The sequence below is a fragment of the Squalius cephalus genome (genome assembly GCF_949319135.1).
Source record: "Squalius cephalus genome assembly, chromosome: 25".
Classification (NCBI taxonomy): Eukaryota; Metazoa; Chordata; class Actinopteri; order Cypriniformes; family Leuciscidae; genus Squalius; species Squalius cephalus.
In genome coordinates this window covers 3,752,534-3,772,598 of record NC_137146.1, presented here as the reverse complement: position 1 = coordinate 3,772,598, position 20,065 = coordinate 3,752,534, and the positions used below count along the sequence as shown (strand labels likewise).

Genomic DNA, 20,065 nt, shown 5'->3' with positions numbered 1-20,065 from the left:
CGTATTTTGGCAAAAACCAACAGACTCCAGAACACACCTTAAGCAGGACCAGTGCCTGCCAAACACACATACCTTAAAGCTACAGAGAAAGAGTGACTCTTTAGATAAAAAAAAAACAACAAAAAAAACATAACTACAGGGCAAGGCTGTGTCTCCAGCTCTCACGATGCTGCCTATGTTTACACTAACACTCTCAGACCTTGACAATGGCTGCTGAGGTCTCGCGGGCTACACCCTGCTGAATAAACTGTTGTGTTGAGAGAAAAAGAGAAGAAAGGTGATCATGGGGCGGCACAAAGCCCGACTCAGAAAAAAGGCTGAAAATTTGACTTTGTTGAGTATGTAAGGTTTTTGTATGTTTGGTTAAAAGCGTAAAGTGTGCTTTTGTGTGTACATGAGCAAGTGCACACGCATACATTGTTTGTGCCAAAGCAGTTGTGTATTTTACTGTGTGTGTGTGTGAGTTGATCCAGATGATTCCAGAGGAAAGCTATCAGTACGCGCGGGCCAGTTGAGACAGGCAGAGGGCTGGGCTGCAGCAGCCAGCGGGCTGGGACATTCACTGTTTGTGGTACAGGCTTGAGCTTTCACTGATCATTGCCACTCACTCTCTTACACACACACACACACACACACACACACACACACACACACATACATGTCTATATTACTAACAGGGGACTATCGCTCTACACTGGCCAAGAGGGGACTATGGTTTCTAGACATTTTGAAGAAACAAAAATTACATACAAAATTTTCTTTTAAGGTCTTTTTTCATAATATAACTTTAAATATGCATTTTTAAATTTTTTAAAAAACATGCCAAGTGGGGACCTGAAACTCTGACCGATCTCTACCTATACAACAGGGGACTCTAGCCTGCAATTGAACTGTGTGTGTGTGTGTTTGTGTGAACAGTGAAGTTAACTGGCAGTGAAGTCTGTCTCCATTTTGTAACTTGTATGTATATATATATATATATATATTTTTATATATATATATATATATATATATATATATATATATATATAATATATATATATATGTATATGTATATATGTATGTATGTATGTATATGTATGTGTATATATATATCAAAAATTTTATTGCTTGAGGTTTGACCATTTAAATCTACAACAGGGTAAATAATACAGACTGCCCGGCGGCAAATGTTTTAAAAGCAGAGGCGAGAAGATGCTTCTTATCATTCATAATTTTTTTTTCTTTTTTAACACTCTCTCTTCCTAGACACTTTGAATTGGTTGTGCAGTCCCTAACAATTAACTTGCCATTGCATACACACATACACACATACATGTCTATATTACTAACATAGGGGACTATCGCTCTACACTGACCAACAGTGGACTTCTGCCTGCATTGGATCTGTGTGTGTGTGTGAATAGTGTCTTTATTTTGTAACTATAACTATAAGTTACATTATATATCTTTTATCTATATGCAGTCCCTAACAATCAACTTGCCATTGCATACACACATACACACATACATGTCTATATTACTAGCATAGGGGACTATCGCTCTACACTGACCAACAGTGGACTTCTGCCTGCATTGGATCTGTGTGTGTGTGTGTGTGAACAGTGTCTTTATTTTGTAACTATAACTATAAGTTACATTATATATCTTTTATCTATATGCAGTCCCTAACAATTAACTTGCCATTGCATACACACATACACGTCTATATTACTAACATAGGGGACTATCGCTCTACACTGACCAACAGTGGACTTCTGCCTGCATTGGATCTGTGTGTGTGTGTGTGTGAACAGTGTCTTTATTTTGTAACTATAACTATAAGTTACATTATATATCTTTTATATATATGCAGTCCCTAACAATTAACTTGCCATTGCATACACACATACACACATACATGTCTATATTACTAACATAGGGGACTATCGCTCTACACTGACCAACAGTGGACTTCTGCCTGCATTGGATCTGTGTGTGTGTGTGTGAACAGTGTCTTTATTTTGTAACTATAACTATAAGTTACATTATATATCTTTTATATATATGCAGTCCCTAACAATTAACTTGCCATTGCATACACACATACACACATACATGTCTATATTACTAACATAGGGGACTATCGCTCTACACTGACCAACAGTGGACTTCTGCCTGCATTGGATCTGTGTGTGTGTGTGAACAGTGTCTTTATTTTGTAACTATAACTATAAGTTACATTATATATCTTTTATCTATATGCAGTCCCTAACAATTAACTTGCCATTGCATACACACATACACACATACATGTCTATATTACTAACATAGGGGACTATCGCTCTACACTGACCAACAGTGGACTTCTGCCTGCAATGGATCTGTGTGTGTGTGTGTGAACAGTGTCTTTATTTTGTAACTATAACTATAAGTTACATTATATATCTTTTATATATATGCAGTCCCTAACAATCAACTTGCCATTGCATACACACATACACACATACATGTCTATATTACTAACATAGGGGACTATCGCTCTACACTGACCAACAGTGGACTTCTGCCTGCATTGGATCTGTGTGTGTGTGTGTGAACAGTGTCTTTATTTTGTAACTATAACTATAAGTTATATTATATATCTTTTATCTATATGCAGTCCCTTACAATTAACTTGCCATTGCATACACACATACACACATACATGTCTATATTACTAACATAGGGGACTATCGCTCTACACTGACCAACAGTGGACTTCTGCCTGCAATGGATCTGTGTGTGTGTGTGAATAGTGTCTTTATTTTGTAACTATAACTATAAGTTACATTATATATCTTTTATATATATGCAGTCCCTTACAATTAACTTGCCATTGCATACACACATACACACATACATGTCTATATTACTAACATAGGGGACTATCGCTCTACACTGACCAACAGTGGACTTCTGCCTGCAATGGATATGTGTGTGTGTGTGAATAGTGTCTTTATTTTGTAACTATAACTATAAGTTACATTATATATCTTTTATATATATGCAGTCCCTAACAATTAACTTGCCATTGCATACACACATACACACATACATGTCTATATTACTAACATAGGGGACTATCGCTCTACACTGACCAACAGTGGACTTCTGCCTGCAATGGATCTGTGTGTGTGTGTGTGAACAGTGTCTTTATTTTGTAACTATAACTATAAGTTATATTATATATCTTTTTTATATATGCAGTCCCTAACAATTAACTTGCCATTGCATACACACATACACACATACATGTCTATATTACTAACATAGGGGACTATCGCTCTACACTGACCAACAGTGGACTTCTGCCTGCAATGGATCTGTGTGTGTGTGTGTGAATAGTGTCTTTATTTTGTAACTATAACTATAAGTTACATTATATATCTTTTATCTATATGCAGTCCCTTACAATTAACTTGCCATTGCATACACACATACACACATACATGTCTATATTACTAACATAGGGGACTATCGCTCTACACTGACCAACAGTGGACTTCTGCCTGCATTGGATCTGTGTGTGTGTGTGAATAGTGTCTTTATTTTGTAACTATAACTATAAGTTACATTATATATCTTTTATGTATATGCAGTCCCTAACAATTAACTTGCCATTGCATACACACATAGAGACCAATATGCAAAGATAAACATATACAATAAAAAATAAAAATTATTAGCAAGAATGAAGATGAAAAAAGAATGAAAAAAATAAATAATTTATCAAAGTAAAAAAAAAAAAGTATATATATATATATATATATATATATATATATATATATATATATATATATATATATATATATATATATATATATATACTGTATATACTGTATATATATATATATATATATATATATATATATATTTATATATATATAGCTAACGTTACGTTTGCAACAACATTTGCACCGGAGGAAGAGACAAACGCTTAGAAACGCCCATATAGCTAGCATGATGCCTTCTATTTCTAGATGACAAAGACAAAGTTTACCAGTACTACGACACTATAACAAAGGTTAGCGGTACTTATCTGAACTAACGTCATGATCACTGCCACTAGATATAAAGAAAACGTTGCTTTTTCACTCTATTGTGCTATTCATAAAAAAAAAAGATAAAAAAAAGTGTCGTTATTGTGCACTGCTGCTCGTAGACTAGCTCCAGTGCTCATTGCTGCATTGTTAAATGATAGCAACTCGCCAGGACACTTCACCAACTCTCCACTCATTCTGTATAGTTCTAAAACAGGCTGAGGCTATTTTTGAGACATTTGAAAAATGATATACATATCTTGAGTGATTTATGTACCCATTAATCGACAGTGGTGGTTAACCTGCAACATGGGCTTTAAGTAAACACAGCTGAAAGTGAAAGCTGGTGAAAAAGATCGTGTAACATCCATTATTTGGACTTGGTTCGGATTTAAGCCGCCCGACGAGCAGCAGCAAACTATATAGACAGAGTGTCTGGGGTAACAGTTCGGTAAATTAACACACGACTAATCCGTTCTACCACCTCAAATTCAAAATGAAACATATCACTGAATACCAGCGCGCGCATATTATTCCCAATATATCTTAGTGGTGTAGCACATAATCTCTGTCTGCGCCTGATTTTAAGAAGCATTGTTGTGTTTCTTTTTAACTGAAAAGACATCAGTTAGACAATATTCTAATTTTAAATTTGGGGTTTCATAAGCTCCAGGCCATAATAAACATTAGACCTACTGAAGTCTCTGCAGCTAGTGTACTTAAATTTTATTTATCTGCAAAATTATGTTGTATACTTACAGTTTTGCACAATATATGCTCTCAAAACAACATGCACCCTAAAAAAAACAAAAAAAACATTTAGCAGTTGTTTAGCAGGGTCTGTGTAACCTTTTCTGAAATGTTTTTTTTTTAATAATATATATCGTTATCACAAGAGGCTGCAATGTATATCACAATATGGATTTTAGGCCATATCGCCCATCCCAAATTGATAGCCTATAGTAGTTGATAATAACATAGGCCTACCTAATGTTGCCTACGGACGGTAACAGTACAGTAGTAACCTTTTACAGTCTATGAGTAGAACAGCTTTCTCAAGCAGTTTATGATGCATTTTGGAAACAGAAGATGACCCCCTGGTATAATGCGCCACATGGCTTGAGAAACCCGTTCTCAAAGACTTACTTTTATAGTCCAGTTTTGTGTAGCACACATATTCTGAATGTCTTCGGCATAATTTAAATGAACCATTTTAATCTAGATTAATCTAGATTAATTTCAATATTAATCTAGATTAAAACAATTAATATATGCCCACCTCTACCGGAGGTCAAAACTCAAAGTTTTATGTTGATTTTCACATTTCAAATGTTCAGTTGGTTCAGTTTGAGTTTTGACTTACAGAATATGTAATGACGTAGTAATATTATTCACAATAACACTCATAAACCAGTTCTTGCAATTAGAATAAATAGTGAAAAAATGCATACCTACAGCATGTTGAATGAAATCAAGTTAAAGTTTATTTAAGGTCCACACACTCCTAAACTGAAGGTTTCTTACTTGCTCTTGCTGCACTCCTGACAACGGAAATGGTTTTTCACATAATAAACCATTCAGTTTATCACATAGAAAATCTCATAAGCTCACTAAAAGAGCCCCCCCTGCGGTAGTGCAGACTTTCCACCCTCAGTGATGAGTGCCTAAATGTATACCACAACATCAACGATATATTGCTTCTGAAACAAGTTGCTTTGCTTTATATAAAATAAATAATTAAATAAATAAAAGGGTAACACCAAATAAATTATATTAAAAGTTACAAATACCATGAAATATATTAACGAAAAGCACGTGTAAAATAGTGATTTTTTAAAACAACTTAAAAAAAGACAGAAAATGATCGATCACTCAAATAGTTTGGACATAGTCAATCATTTCAATGTTATGACACACTGACGCTCCATTTACATGAACTACCAATGTTATGACACACTGACGCTCCATTTACATGAACTACCAATGTTATGACACACTGACGCTCCATTTACATGAACTACCAATGTTATGACACACTGACGCTCCATTTACATGAACTACCAATGTTATGACACACTGACGCTCCATTTACATGAACTACCAATGTTATGACACATTGATACTCCATACGCAAGCTCCCAGTATTGTGACATAAAACATTGATACTCCATACGCAAGCTCCCAGTATGTGACATAAAACACCGATACTCCATACGCAAGCTCCCAGTATTGTGACATAAAACATCGATACTCCATACGCAAGCTCCCAGTATTGTGACATAAAACATCAATACTCCATATGCAAGGTCCCAGTATTGCTATAGGTTCAATACTGTAGACACAAATTTCTCTTGATAGTGATTATTCGGTTGTGCACAAAGTATTTTACTGCTTTCCATTCTCTTTCATTACCAATTAAAATCTTGTTTTCATTTAAGAATCTTTCACAATCCACTTTTCCAGGGACTTTCATTTCCTTTAGGAAATTCTTGAAATGATGTTCAATAATTTTACTCTCCTTCTCTGACCAGGTCTTTCTGGACTTTCCTGTTAAAATAAATTAAGAAATTAAGTAAGTAAATCAAATTAATTGAATTAAAGAATAACCAAAATTTGAATAATGTAGATTTTACAAGCTGAAGAGCACAGACAATTCTTAAAATACATGTCAAGATGTTTCATGTAGATACAATTTTTTTATGCAAAGTGGAATAACAAACCCTTTTTATTTAAAGGCAGTGGTGAAATCCTAAAGAATGGAACTGCCTCTCTTGAGGCTGCGGTCGTTATTGAGGTGGCAGCCCTTTTTTCCGAATGATCATCCTCTGTCATCCTTTTTTCAGATTCAGCATCCTCTGTGTCTGAGTTGCTGGAGCCCCCTTCAACTGTAACAAAATGAGCATTCACATTCTTTAAAACTAAAAGTAGATTTTTACAAAGTGTGGACACTATGAATTGTTTAAACAAAAGACATATACACATAAGTAATTTACTTACAGTTGATGTTTGGCGTTATGTCCTCCAGAGATTTTCCTTTAAATTTGCCTATTCCACTTTGCAGGGCAAACAGAATTCTGCTCACTTTTGCAACTTGTAAGGTTTCTTCAGGCAGTCTGTAAAACTCCCTATGGACTTCAATGTTGTGACCCATGAAAGTTGCTAGTTGGTCTAGTTCATGCGTTTGCAGGTTAAGTAGCTGAGAAACTGTGGCTACATGTTTTCTCAACTTTGTAGATGTAATGTTTTCTGGGTTTTTAGCCCCACAGCTTTCTGCAAATCGCTTTAAGCAGTCACAACCACGGATGCTCTCCTGTGATCCATAAAAAGGACGAGCAAATATGTAGGGATTGCTAGGGGAAATCCCAACATCTTCTCTAGTTTTAATTAGAAGTTCCACAGATTCTGTTATATTTGTGGGAAATAGTACTGGTACTTTGCGGCCTCGTTTCCCCCGTACCTCTACTCTGGTGAGATTCTTACAGAGTTTCTTCTCAAAAGGTGAAAGGCTCTCCATAATTTCATCCTGAATCATCTGTTTGTTTCTCTGCAGGTATGTTTTGACTTCCATCCTTGAAACCTCACCTTCTCGACGCCGATTGAATAATATTAGCTGTGCTAGAGTCACCTGAGAGAGATCACTCCATGACCTTTGTGATGTGTGTTCAATGTGTGCTTTTTTGTTGACCTCCTCAAGACACTTTAGATGATCATGGAGCTTCTTTATGTCTTCTGCTAAAGGCAGCATTTGGGGACTGTTCCACTTTTTCTGGTACAAAGTTTTCAGTGCATTAGATGAAACATGAATTGTCCATTCTAGTTCAATTAATTTACTGAATTGCTCTGCTCTTCCCTTCAATGCATCATCCTCTTGACGTAAAGCCTCTCCCTGCAAAATATATGACACTTTCACAAGGGAATGACGCAGTTTCAGTGCTGTTGAAGGGACTGAGAATCGGTTGGTTGAGGAATCAAATCCAGTCATCTTTTTTACTCCCTCAAGTACTGTGTTGAACTTTCCTGGGTTGATCAAGTCCTTCAAAGCAACAATGTCTTTATCAATAGTTCTTGTCACTATAAGAAGTCTGGCAAGTTCTCTCATCTTATTTCTAATGTCTGCCCGGTGCCGTGAAACTTCTCCGTTTTTGAGGAACATTCTCTCACCCAGTGACAGAATCAACGGGTCAGATTTCACCACTTGAGTAACGGTATCATATGTCATATCTTCAATAATATTTTTAAGTCCACTAGAAACGTCAGAGTCCATTGGCAACAACAGAGAACAACTTGCCTGAACTTTTCGTTTCACTGGCATATTTTCTTTGTCTTGTAATTTGCAACGTTTGTGATGTCTCCAGAGATCTGTTTTGACATACATAGCAAAGCAAAACTTGCAAGGCAGATAGTCTATTGCTGTTGACTCACGAGTTGCTTGTCTTTTTGGTATGATCTGTCCTTTCCCAGAGGATAGGACTGAACTGTTATGGTGGTAGTTTCCCATGTTCCTTACTTTGGTTAATAGAAGAGTACGCATGTTTGAGCCTCTGTTGTGTGCAAGTGCCTTTGCAACTTCAACTTTTTCAGAATGTTTCTGCTGTAGATGTCTTGCAATTTTTGGATAAGGCTTCTCACAGTAAAGACAGTAATTCTTCTTGTCATAGATGCGTTGATGTACACTGTTTGAGGACATTTTCACTTTTATTTGATTTTGTTGAGAGCTACAGCCGTGGGCACTTTCATCTATTTCTATCCAACTCTTCATAAGTGGTTTTCCTTGGATGCGTTCTGCAACATGTCCTTTAGCTTTTTTTGTGTCGTCTTCTTCTTCTTCTGAGATTTCCAGGGAAAAGGAAACCTGTTGTTCAGTGTTGTTCTGAAATAAAGAACCACACAACTGAAATGTATTTGTAAATAATAACAATGTTATATATTATAAAGTATAAAACCCTTAATTACCATTTCAGACTCATATAAGTCCTCCTCAGTGTGAGAAGATGAATCCATCTCATCACTGCAAACACTTTCTGGCTTATCACTGTCGGTACTCTCTAGGATGTCCATCTCATCTGACGTTTGGGGACAGAAATCTGCTGTATGGGTTCTGTCCTGTAAAACAATAACAGTGTGTGAAATCCATGTCCATGTTTGTTTTCTATCTAGAGCCTGCTGATTCTAAAACACATACTGTGTTTTAGAATCACTGTTGTCTTTTTGGTCTTAAACTTTTTTTTTTTTTTTATGAAAATGAAAAGTACTTACTTCATTTTCATTCACATTGCTGTAGTTGTTTGTGATTCCAGTGTAATCCGACTGGTGTATGAAACCTGTAAATGCACAACAATTGTTAAGGATATCCAATAATTTAAGGATTTTTTTTCTACATTCTTGTAAAATCTACAAAGTTTTATTAATGAGGTGAAGAGAAAAGTGTAAGTCTTGGAACGTACATGTGAAAGACTGAAGGCATTCCTCAATGGTGGGACGTTCTTCGATTGAATTAGACAGCATTCTGCTAATAATATATTTTTGTCTTGTCCATCTTTCTTCACATTGAAGAGTGAAGTTACCCATTCTGACATTTTGAGATAGCCCAACTGGATCCTTGGAGTAGGGTGTAGTTGTCTGATAGGGGTGTTGCCCATCCGTCAGGATATAATGAACCAAGCATCCTGCTACCTACAAAATAAAATAATATTTACAAAAATTTCAGAAATGGTCACAACTAAACTGCAGAATGAATGAAGATGATTAAAATGATGACAAAATGCTGCTGTGCTCAAATGAAAGCTGCTCGAATATTAGCATTCAGAACAATTGAACATAGAACAAATGTATGCATTTTTGACAGAACTGATTACAAATCATATTGATCACATACTAAAATAGTATTGTAACTGCATACATGTAACCTGTTAATCCATTTGAACCCAAACCTAAGAATTGTCATCCCCAAATTAAATAGGGGATGTTCATGAAGTTCATTGTTCATGACATTTTTGGAATAGAAGCATAGTTGTAGTCTAATTTTAACCCTTTCATGCATGAATTATGATAACCTTAGTCAGTATTTTTTTTCCCTATGTGTTTTTATTCCTCTTAGGGCATGAAAAACAAGATTTTTTACAAATTTTTCAAAGAGATCTTCAGGTGTCCACTTGAGTGGACAGCATGCGGTTATGGTTAAAAACGAAGATATACTGTATTAAATATAAGACAATAATCAAACAGATAAAGTATGTGAATTTAACAAACTAATCAAAACAATTATATCAAATCATGTGAAACTGAAAATATAAAATATATACAACAAATATAAATTAAAAATATTGGAAAGGCTTCGTACAACTTCATACAAGTTGCACTTCGCGTATCTTTGATATCAGAACATGAGGACGTGATTCCATCAGAATTTTCTACAGACTGTCAAGGCACAACTGTGGAACCCACTCAGATGTTCCCTCCAGTGCACCAGAGTATGGAGATTTACCCTTATTAGCTGATAATTCTGATTATGTTCAAGATGGACATGCACATTTCTATCATAGCCCTCCTCTGAGAAAACCTAGCATTACATTTTTTCAATCTCATCTGAAATGATCAGTGTTGGATGTAATGCATTACAAGTAACATGCATAACACATTCAGATTACTTTTTGATGTTACAAGTAAAGTAATGTGTTACAAGTAACATGCATTACCTAATCAGATTACTTTTTGATCTAACAAGTAATTAACTACAAGTAATGTGCATTGCCTAATCAGATTACTTTTTGATGTAACGAATATATAAACGCATTACAAGTAACATGAATTACGTATTCAGATTACTTTTTGATGTTATGAGTAAAGAAACGCATTACAAGTAACATGCATTACAAATTCAGATTACTTTTTTCGATGTCAATGAAAATTACATTCTAATAATACAAATACATTTATTTACAGTAAAAAATTCACTGCAGATCAAGTTTTTAAGTTTTAACATTCCCATTATAATTATGAATTGTAGCTGAAATATAGCAGTTGATGCATGACGTCCACTACAGTGGACATGTGATTAATCAGAGTTTTCTCTCAATCTAAAATCAAAACTTGGAAAATTTTACTGTGATATGACTCATTAGATATTGCTTGAGTCTCCTAGGATAGAAGGAATGGGTGGATATTCCGGAGCAACTTGGCATGTCTGACTGACCCTTGGCCATCTTGGTTTGGAGGGGAGAAAAATCGAAACACAACGGCTTGCCCTTGGTTGCAATTTATAGGATGATGCACCAGGGTCCAATGAGGCTGATGTGCAACTTTGCCATAAAAACCCATGCAAATTCAAGAAAATGCTTTATTAATAGCTGTCCACTGTAGTGACCACTATACGTGAAAGGGTTAAAGAAGACACTTCGCAATTTGTTGTCATAAAATCATAATTACAATCATTAAGAAACATAATATATAGGCTTAAGTGTATTGTAAAGTTTTTAGAAAATATTTTTCTCATTGATATTTTATGACAAAACAGAAATTGGTTCTTGTTAAAGTACAGAAACCCAATGAAGCCACAGACCTGACCATGTTTAACTTAAAATCTGCAGATGATAACTCTAACGGCCAGATTAATTTACAGATTGCTCCAGCACAAACCCTTTCACATCTACTGCAGTCAGATTCACCCGTGTTCACTCTGAAGGAATCACTCACATGGCTGGTGCACTTGTAATGACACATGAAGGATGTTAAGAGGCTAAAAGCAGGTTTAGTACTTGCCCCATTGAAGTCAACAGGGTGCAAATTGTAAAAAGAGGATAACGGTGTAGGCAACACCGATTTTTGTCGTTCAAATTTACAAAAAAATGTGCTCAATGTTAAAATTCTCAGCATCAAACCAAGACAATTTATTAGATCAAAACCATGTTATCAAAACTTATAAGGCCTTTCAAGTATTTAAAATACATTCTCTTTGTGATCTGATGAGGCTTAGAGGATAGGATAGTTTACATACTGTAATAAAGGCTAAAAGCTATAATAGTTAATGGCTATAATAGTTAATGCACTTCACAAAATTGATAGCAAAAAAAAATATATATTTTCTTTCTCATGGTATTTTTATCAATATGGTACACAATTATCCTATTGAATCGTTAGGGTCAAAAGTACTCACAAAGTAGTCCAATTACATTACCTAAAATTATTTAGATTACAGGATTGTAAATTATTTGTAAATAATATTGTAAATTATTGTAATAAATTTAATAAATTGTATTTAGATTGTAATCTAGATTAATCTAGATTTCATCACTGACTGCAATTTGTGTCATGTAATTTGGAATGAGTAACTGTGTACAATACAATACTTAAGTTATAACCAGCACTGTGATTGGAAAATCATGGAACATCATAATTGTATTTGTTTTAGTAAACGTTCTTGACTTTCTGCACAAGGTCATAATTATTTTGTTAATGAATGGATGCTCTATACCAGTTTTTAATGCTCTATACCAGTGGTTTTCAAACTTTTGAAATGACCATTTATTTATTTTTTGTTTACTTTCTATCACCTTATTTGTGGAGTAAAATGAAACTAACTCAGCTGCATATTTTTGCAGTATTTTATTTTATTGATTTATTGAATATTTTTTTTTAAATCAAAATATATTTAGCATATTTCCTTAGGCCTATATAATATTATTTTATATTATTATTTTAATTTAATTTTATTTCATTTTTATGTAAGTCCATTTTCATTAAATCATCAAGACAACCCATTTTTTAAATATTGGACGCGACCAAGGGTTTGAAACCCGCTGCTCTTTATTGGTTACATTGATTAATTTAGGATAAAAATATAAATAAATAAATAAATAAAACTCCACTCTGAAATGTGAATTAATAATGAGAATCCATCAATATTTTTCCAAATGTGTTCACTTTTGAACTAAAAACCCAGAGGAATGCTGGAAAAGTCTCAGTTAAGTAAGTTCCCTGGTTCCCTGAGTAGGGAACGGAGACGTTATTCGTCGTCACGTCGTAACTCGTAGTGACTATGAAAGGGAACACTTTATTTTGATGGTCCCTTTTGAACATTCTACTAACTATAAATAAATGTGCAGCTACATGTCAACCAACTGTAATTACAGTATTAGTAGACTATATCTGCTTAATATCTGCTAAAATTTGACTGTGATAAACCCCAATAGACATTATACTGACTAAATATATAATACATGTCAACTTATTTTTACTCTAACCTACATTTTAGTCTCTAGTCTACTTATACTCCTGTAGTACTCTAATGAGAATTAGTTCACATGTAGTTGTAACATTACTTATAATCAACAGAATGTGTTAAAGAGACCATCAAAATAAATTGAGACCAAACATTGTGTAGTCAAATGCTTTCATGATGACCATATAGCAGATTTTTTCCTTTGACACAAATTAAGAAATTAAATTACAGTCACCATGAGATATTTATAATAAAACAGAGGTAAAACATTTTTAGGATTGAGTCTTAAACCTTTTAAATAATGTATAATTTGCCTTTTATTATTATTTTTACATTAAATCTTAAAGTAACTTTGATATAGTGTAATTAAAAAACACTTCTGTGTGCCGGCGTCCTCCCACAAATTAACAAGTTTTAACATGATATTTTCAACCCTTACCTGGATATCTGATTCTTTCTTGTACTTGTATTGCATGCCTCCAACATCTTCATAACTCGACCAAGAAAAAGATCCAGCCATTTGAGAGAGCAGTGTGGTTTGTGCCAGATCAAGTTTTCTGCTTGCTCCAAAGTCTGCGATGTACAGTTTATTGCTTATATCTGTAGAAAAGTAAAAATGCTCACAAAAAATGTAACACTTAAAATGATATCCACATTATCATATGCTCATGCATTTTAAATGAAAATTTCTGCTGATATTACAGGATAATTATAGCTATGGCTAATCCACAGACTGCTCTTACCAAACAAAATATTTTCAGGCTTCAGGTCTCTGTGCAAAATTCCATATGAATGCAGTTCCTGAAGTCCTTGCAGTAACTCCTGGCAGATCTCTAGTCTTCGATTCTCTATCAGGCTTTTTCTTTCAGGAAAATCCTTGTTTTCAATCAGCTCCATCAGACTATATTCACAAAGAGGTGACACAAAATAGGCAAAGTAAGTGTCTTCCAACACTGAAATGTGTTGCAGAAGGTGCTCTGCTTGTAAATTTTTTGAACTCAGGAAATGAGCCATTTCCAATTCAGTTTTGGAAACATGTTTGGCAACTCGTTTCACTGCAACTTTGCAGTTGTTGAAGACTCCTGGGAAAATCTCAGCAGCATTGCATCCATTTGCAATCTTCATTTCTGTGTTGATAACAAGGTCATCCATTTTCATCAAACCAGGCTTTAAATCAAAGTTTTCAAATGAATTCTTCCATCGTGATTCCTGTAAAATGCAAAAAAGCAAAAGCATATTGAAATGTAAGAAATGTTTTACAGTGTATATAGTTATTAGTAAACTCAGCTGAAGGAACAGACCTCTCTATATATATTTACCATATTTTCCTTGATCTCTCTGAATGTGGAAATACTGGTTTTCTGAAACAAATTACATTAAAAGCAATCATTAATGTAGTTAACATGAACATATAATGAGCACCACTTTTACAATATTTCTTAATAGTATGTAATGTTAATTTCAACATTTAGTAATGCATTATTAAAATCAAAAGTTGTATTTATTAACATTAGTTATTGCGTTGTAAATGTACATGAACAAGCAATGAACAGCTGGAGTTTAATTAACTTACATTAACAAAGATGAATAAGTATTGTACCAAATGTGTTGCTTTTAGATCATGTGAATTAAGACATTAACTAATGTTAACAAATGAAACCTCATTGTGTAAGTGTTACCTAAATAATTAGCTTTTTTAAAGGTAAAAATTGTACAGCAGTATTGTTGAGGATAAGAGAATCTTGTAACACTTTACAATAAGGTTTCATTAGCTAGCATTAGTTAACAAACCAATAATGAACTGCGCTTATACAGCATTTATTAAACTTTGTTAATGTTATTTTCAACATTTAGTAATGCATTATTAAAATCAATTAGGTAATACGTTGTAAATGTACATGAACAATCAATGAACAGCCGGAGTATCATTAACTAACACTAACAAAGATGAATAAATATTTTACCAAATGTATGGCTTTTAGTTCATGCAAATTAATACATTAACTAATGTTAACAAATGAAACCTTATTGTGTTACCATATAAAAACTATATAAGTGTTACCTCAATAATTTGCTTTTTTAAAGTAAAAATTGTACACTTAAACAGCATTTATTAAACTTTGGTTATTGTTAATTTAAAAATGTACTGATACATCATTAAAATCATAAGTTGTATTTGTTAAAATTAATAACACACTGTGAAGTAACATGCACAAACATTGAAACAGCTGGATTTTAACTAATATTAACAAAGATTAACCAATACTGTAACAAATGTATTGGTCATTTAGTACTAATGTTAACCAATTAACCTTATTGTAAAGTGTTAGCAAGTTTTCCTCACCACTTGATAAAATAATGAAAATAAGACACCAACAAATAGAAATAGAAGTTTAAATACCTGTCTCCATGGGCAGTTAGGATCTCCGTAGTCGTATAAAATTTCTTCTCCTGCATTGATTTTTGTTAACGCAAATGCACACAGATGTGGTCTTTTCTTTTCATCCATTATCTATTGGTTACAAAAGCACACAAACACACAAATGAAAACAACAAAAACATCATTTGAAAAGTCGCCTAGTTTTTAATAATGTCAAATAATGCTACAAGATGAGGCTGTATAAAAGGTGTAATTGAAACAAAGAATAAGAATACATTAAAGACAGACTTACTATTTTAATTTTGCTGTTTGGCTTGATGTGGTCATCATTTATGAATCGTCCTAGTCTTTCTGTATCTTGACTGCCATCAACACTGTGTGGTGAAATATTTTAAAAACACTTTTGAATTGTCATAATGGTATTATATTTCATTGGAACATTCATTAATTTAATCTTACCAGTAAGATTGTTCCTGAAAGGAGTAGAAATACAAAAATGCTGCATTTTCAGCTGAGTAGTCTTTGAACAGGTTCTCTCCTTCAGATCCAGTGATGTGTCTTCCAACATACTCCAACAGGAATTCACCTGGCTCAATGTGTTTTGTGGCAATTACTCCAAAACCTAATAAATAGTATAAATACAAGTAAATTAATAGTATGATAAAAGATTCATGAAGTTATTCAGGTTGTCTAAATTATTTTCAATGGTATTGTTACTTCGAAAACAACTGTATCTACATCTTTATAAAAGTGTAAAAAAAATAATAATAATAAAAAAAAAAAAATCAGATTTTCTGTCTGAAAAAATCAGACACTAAATATTCATCATTTCCATTATTACACAGGCCCCTCACATTCTAACTGGCAGTTACTTACAAATAATATCAAGAGCACTCACACATTTACATAATAGTGTTTAATTTAGAGACATCAGCAGCTTATAACATAAATACTGGCAGGAAAACAGATGTAAATCCACCTTTAACTGGTCAAAGCAATCATGTTTTTTCCCCTCTTGCGTGTTTTGTTTTAACAGCCTGCTTTCTCTAGGTTCATATTTTAAACCCAACCCTTTGACATTAAAGGAATAGTTCACTTAAAAATGAAAATTCTGTCATATATACTCACTCTCATGTTGTTTCAAACCTGTATGAATTTCTTTCTTCTGCTGAACAGAAAGGAAGATATTTAGAAGAATGTCAGTAACCAGACAGTTTCTGATCCCATTGACTTCCATAGTAGGAAAAAAATTATACTATGGAAGTCAATGAGACCAGAAACTGTCTGGTTACTGACATTCTTCTAAATATCTTCCTTTCTGTTCAGCAGAAGAAAGAAATTCATACAGGTTTGAAACAACATGAGAGTGAGTATATGATGACAGAATTTTCATTTTTAAGTGAACTATTCCTTTAATTAGTGACCACACTTAGCTTTTATTTAAGTTTTGCAAAGTCATACAGTATTGATGGGAGAATTGTATGTAGTAACTTACCTTTCTCTTCACTCATGAATTGTTTCTCAAATGTGTCTTTATCTTTGCCAGAAGCAATGAAGTACAAAGCTTCTTTTTCAGGAAAAACTCTTCTGGGTCTCATTTTCCTGTGAAATATTTAAAATTATTTTATGTAGGATTACTTCATATGCAAAATAAATAAATAAATAAATAATACCTCTTTAGAATTTCATAGAAAATAAATGATTGAAAAGATGACACCGTGGGTAACAATTTAAAATGTAGTAAAAAAAAAAAATAAAAAAAAAAAAATTACCAACAATCTGATTATCAATAATATTACCGGTAATATACATGCATATTTACATTGTAAGAGGATATCAATATTTTATAAAATTAGCATTTACAAATTATCATAAAATATATAATGTTCAACTTACCTCTTAATTTGGAAAGAAAAAACTGAGATGAGAAATGTCTCAGTGCGCTTTTTATGAGGTTCTTGGAGGTAGATACAGTCTTTAAACTATAACAGAAAGATAACTCTCCAATGTAGGAAACAATCGCGTATAGGAGCTGTCTTCCAAATGGCAAAACTGAAGTGTGAGTTAGGAACATAGAATAGATGATACACATGCTGCTATCTGAGCAGTGATTGGGCCGACGCCCACAGATTAGCCACAATTACCCATCATTACTATTGGTTCTGTTATGCAAATTTATCTGTGAATGAAATCAAACAGCCAGTTCAAAATAAGTGTATAGTCCATTGTTTTTAAATTCAGTTCAAATTGTAAACATCAGTTGGATCAGGAAAAATTCCTTTTCCTCAATTACTATTACATACATTATAATTACTCACTTTTTTTCTGTACGTATAGAGCACAGAGCACAAACCTATACCAGTGGCAGATAGAAATGATAAAGTTAATAAAGAAAAAAAGTAATTTCACACAATGTAAATAAATATAAAAATATTCTCATTTAATGTAAATCAAATGGTTATATAGGACGTAGCATTTACCATGGGCATTCATATTTATGTTGGTTTAACTTAACTTGTATAGCACATCTGAAAAGAAAGCTCATACCACTTACTTAAGAGTACCTTGTGTTGAATCACAAAAAAAAAACAACACTGCGTATTAGCTGCGTATTAGAATTGATCTCAGTCCACATTAAAACGACTGCAAACGCGGATCACGTGACCATTCACCAACACTGGGCATGTGCGTGCCGGTGTAAACCTAGAGACTTTCAAGCATAGACTGTAAAAAATGTTTTCAAACATCAAAATATCATTTATTAATATGTATTTGTGTCAAAATGACATATAAACATCTTTTCCTATTCCATTTTGCCAGAAAACGCTTCCAACACGCTTGCGTGTCGCAAGAAAAATAGGTGTCGGTTATATTTCTAGCATGCACGCGTTTACCGCGCCTGAGACGCGCCAGTTTCTTACTGTAAGAAACTGTTCCAGCGGGTGAAGTTTACTGGTACTGAATATTACCTGTGTATACTCCATGACTGGTGACACCCAATCATAGAGCCGAGCGTGAGCCTCTGCGTCATCGTTTCTAAAGTCCTCCGTTTTGACCCGTCCACTCTAAAACGCCCTCCGGAGATTCAAAACGAAAAACGGGTCGGCAGCGTTTCTAAACTTCTCCGTTTTGGGTCTCCGTTTTTGCCGTTTTAGTGTGGACGGGAGGTGCAAACGTAGCAAAAAGTCTTCGTTTTTAAACGAAAATGCAGTAGTGTGGACGGGGCCTAAGGTAAAACTTTCACAGTCTGGCCTATGTGTCTATGACATGCTGTCCTTTGAAGCTCTTCTCCATAGAAATGCAAATTGCCTGCGGGGGTATTTGGGGGGTAGGGTAGCAGTCCACCCAAGGACTGGAAAACAGCAGTGAGGAACCATCTGATCAGAGCAATTGGGATATGTTTCAATCAGCTCTGTAATTTATATACAGTCAAGTCACACCACAATTATTTATACCACTTTATACATTATAATTCTTTAAAATGTTCTAAGACAGCCCCCATTTTACCAGGTGGGGAATAAATGAGACACATATTTTAAAGGTATACAAGCTCAAATATAAAAACTGTAATACAATTGATAATAATTGATAATACATAATTTAAATATGTTTTCAGTTAAAACAGCTCAAACATGCGTCTGAGAAAGCGTTGTCTGTGAAACTGGGGGCATAGTTTTAGAGACACCAACCTCAAATTTGAATCTTAAAATATGCCATTGTTTTGTCTCAAGATTCACACCAGTAATGTTTTTTTTTTCTTTGCACATTTATAAAAGCTACTTAAATGAAAATGAAATGATAAAATGAATCTACTTTATTTTTTTATTTATTTTTTACCAAACGTTGAAGTATTAGTTCCAACCAACATTTGTAAACAGCATCGCAGAGTTGTGGTTTGAACGACAGCTCTCGATCTGTGATTTGAAGCATAGTTTCAAGTTTACATGGCATGTGGACTCAATAAATCATTATCTTTACAAAAATAAGCAAGCTGACATTCAGTACAACCTGTGTCTTTTATTTAGAATACATACAAATGTAATTTAAGTCTTTTAGTTTGTCAAGAGATTTAAAGCACCATTTTTGAAAACTGCGCAAGCTCTACTATGTAAGAACAAGCCTATGATTGAATCTGGAAATAAATCAAAATAACTGAGTGAAATTAAACACAGTCATGCCATGTACTAACATTATATGTTTGATATTTAATTTATATCAAAACATCTAGCATTAATTTGATCTCAAACAGATTCATTAAATAAATTATACAGATGATAAAGCCTACTTGTTACAACTGAACTGGTTATTTACAATGTTTTGTATAGACAGCTTAGATGAATAGCTTATTTAAAACAATTATATAGTCACCCCCAATTTTGGTGAGTGATGCATTTATGACATACCAAA

General features: G+C 33.8%; 1 protein-coding gene across 1 annotated transcript in view; it reads right to left on the bottom strand.

Annotated features, from left to right (window-relative positions):
* Window positions 1-5,522: 5,522 nt before the first annotated feature.
* Window positions 5,523-20,065, bottom strand: part of LOC307153343 (uncharacterized protein) — a 46,445-nt gene continuing 31,902 nt past the window's right edge. The window contains exons 2-16 of the mRNA XM_079862736.1: window positions 17,977-18,011; window positions 17,555-17,837; window positions 17,154-17,260; window positions 16,118-16,280; window positions 15,951-16,032; window positions 15,680-15,790; window positions 14,598-14,639; window positions 14,022-14,487; window positions 13,718-13,878; window positions 9,506-9,734; window positions 9,318-9,382; window positions 9,015-9,164; window positions 7,059-8,931; window positions 6,782-6,946; window positions 5,523-6,608 (exon numbers count right to left, since the gene is read on the bottom strand). Of these exons, the coding sequence (XP_079718862.1) occupies window positions 6,388-6,608; window positions 6,782-6,946; window positions 7,059-8,931; window positions 9,015-9,164; window positions 9,318-9,382; window positions 9,506-9,734; window positions 13,718-13,878; window positions 14,022-14,487; window positions 14,598-14,639; window positions 15,680-15,790; window positions 15,951-16,032; window positions 16,118-16,280; window positions 17,154-17,256 (3,831 nt within the window). The 5' untranslated portion in view covers window positions 17,257-17,260; window positions 17,555-17,837; window positions 17,977-18,011 and the 3' untranslated portion in view covers window positions 5,523-6,387. The remainder of the gene's footprint in view (window positions 6,609-6,781; window positions 6,947-7,058; window positions 8,932-9,014; window positions 9,165-9,317; window positions 9,383-9,505; window positions 9,735-13,717; window positions 13,879-14,021; window positions 14,488-14,597; window positions 14,640-15,679; window positions 15,791-15,950; window positions 16,033-16,117; window positions 16,281-17,153; window positions 17,261-17,554; window positions 17,838-17,976; window positions 18,012-20,065) is intronic.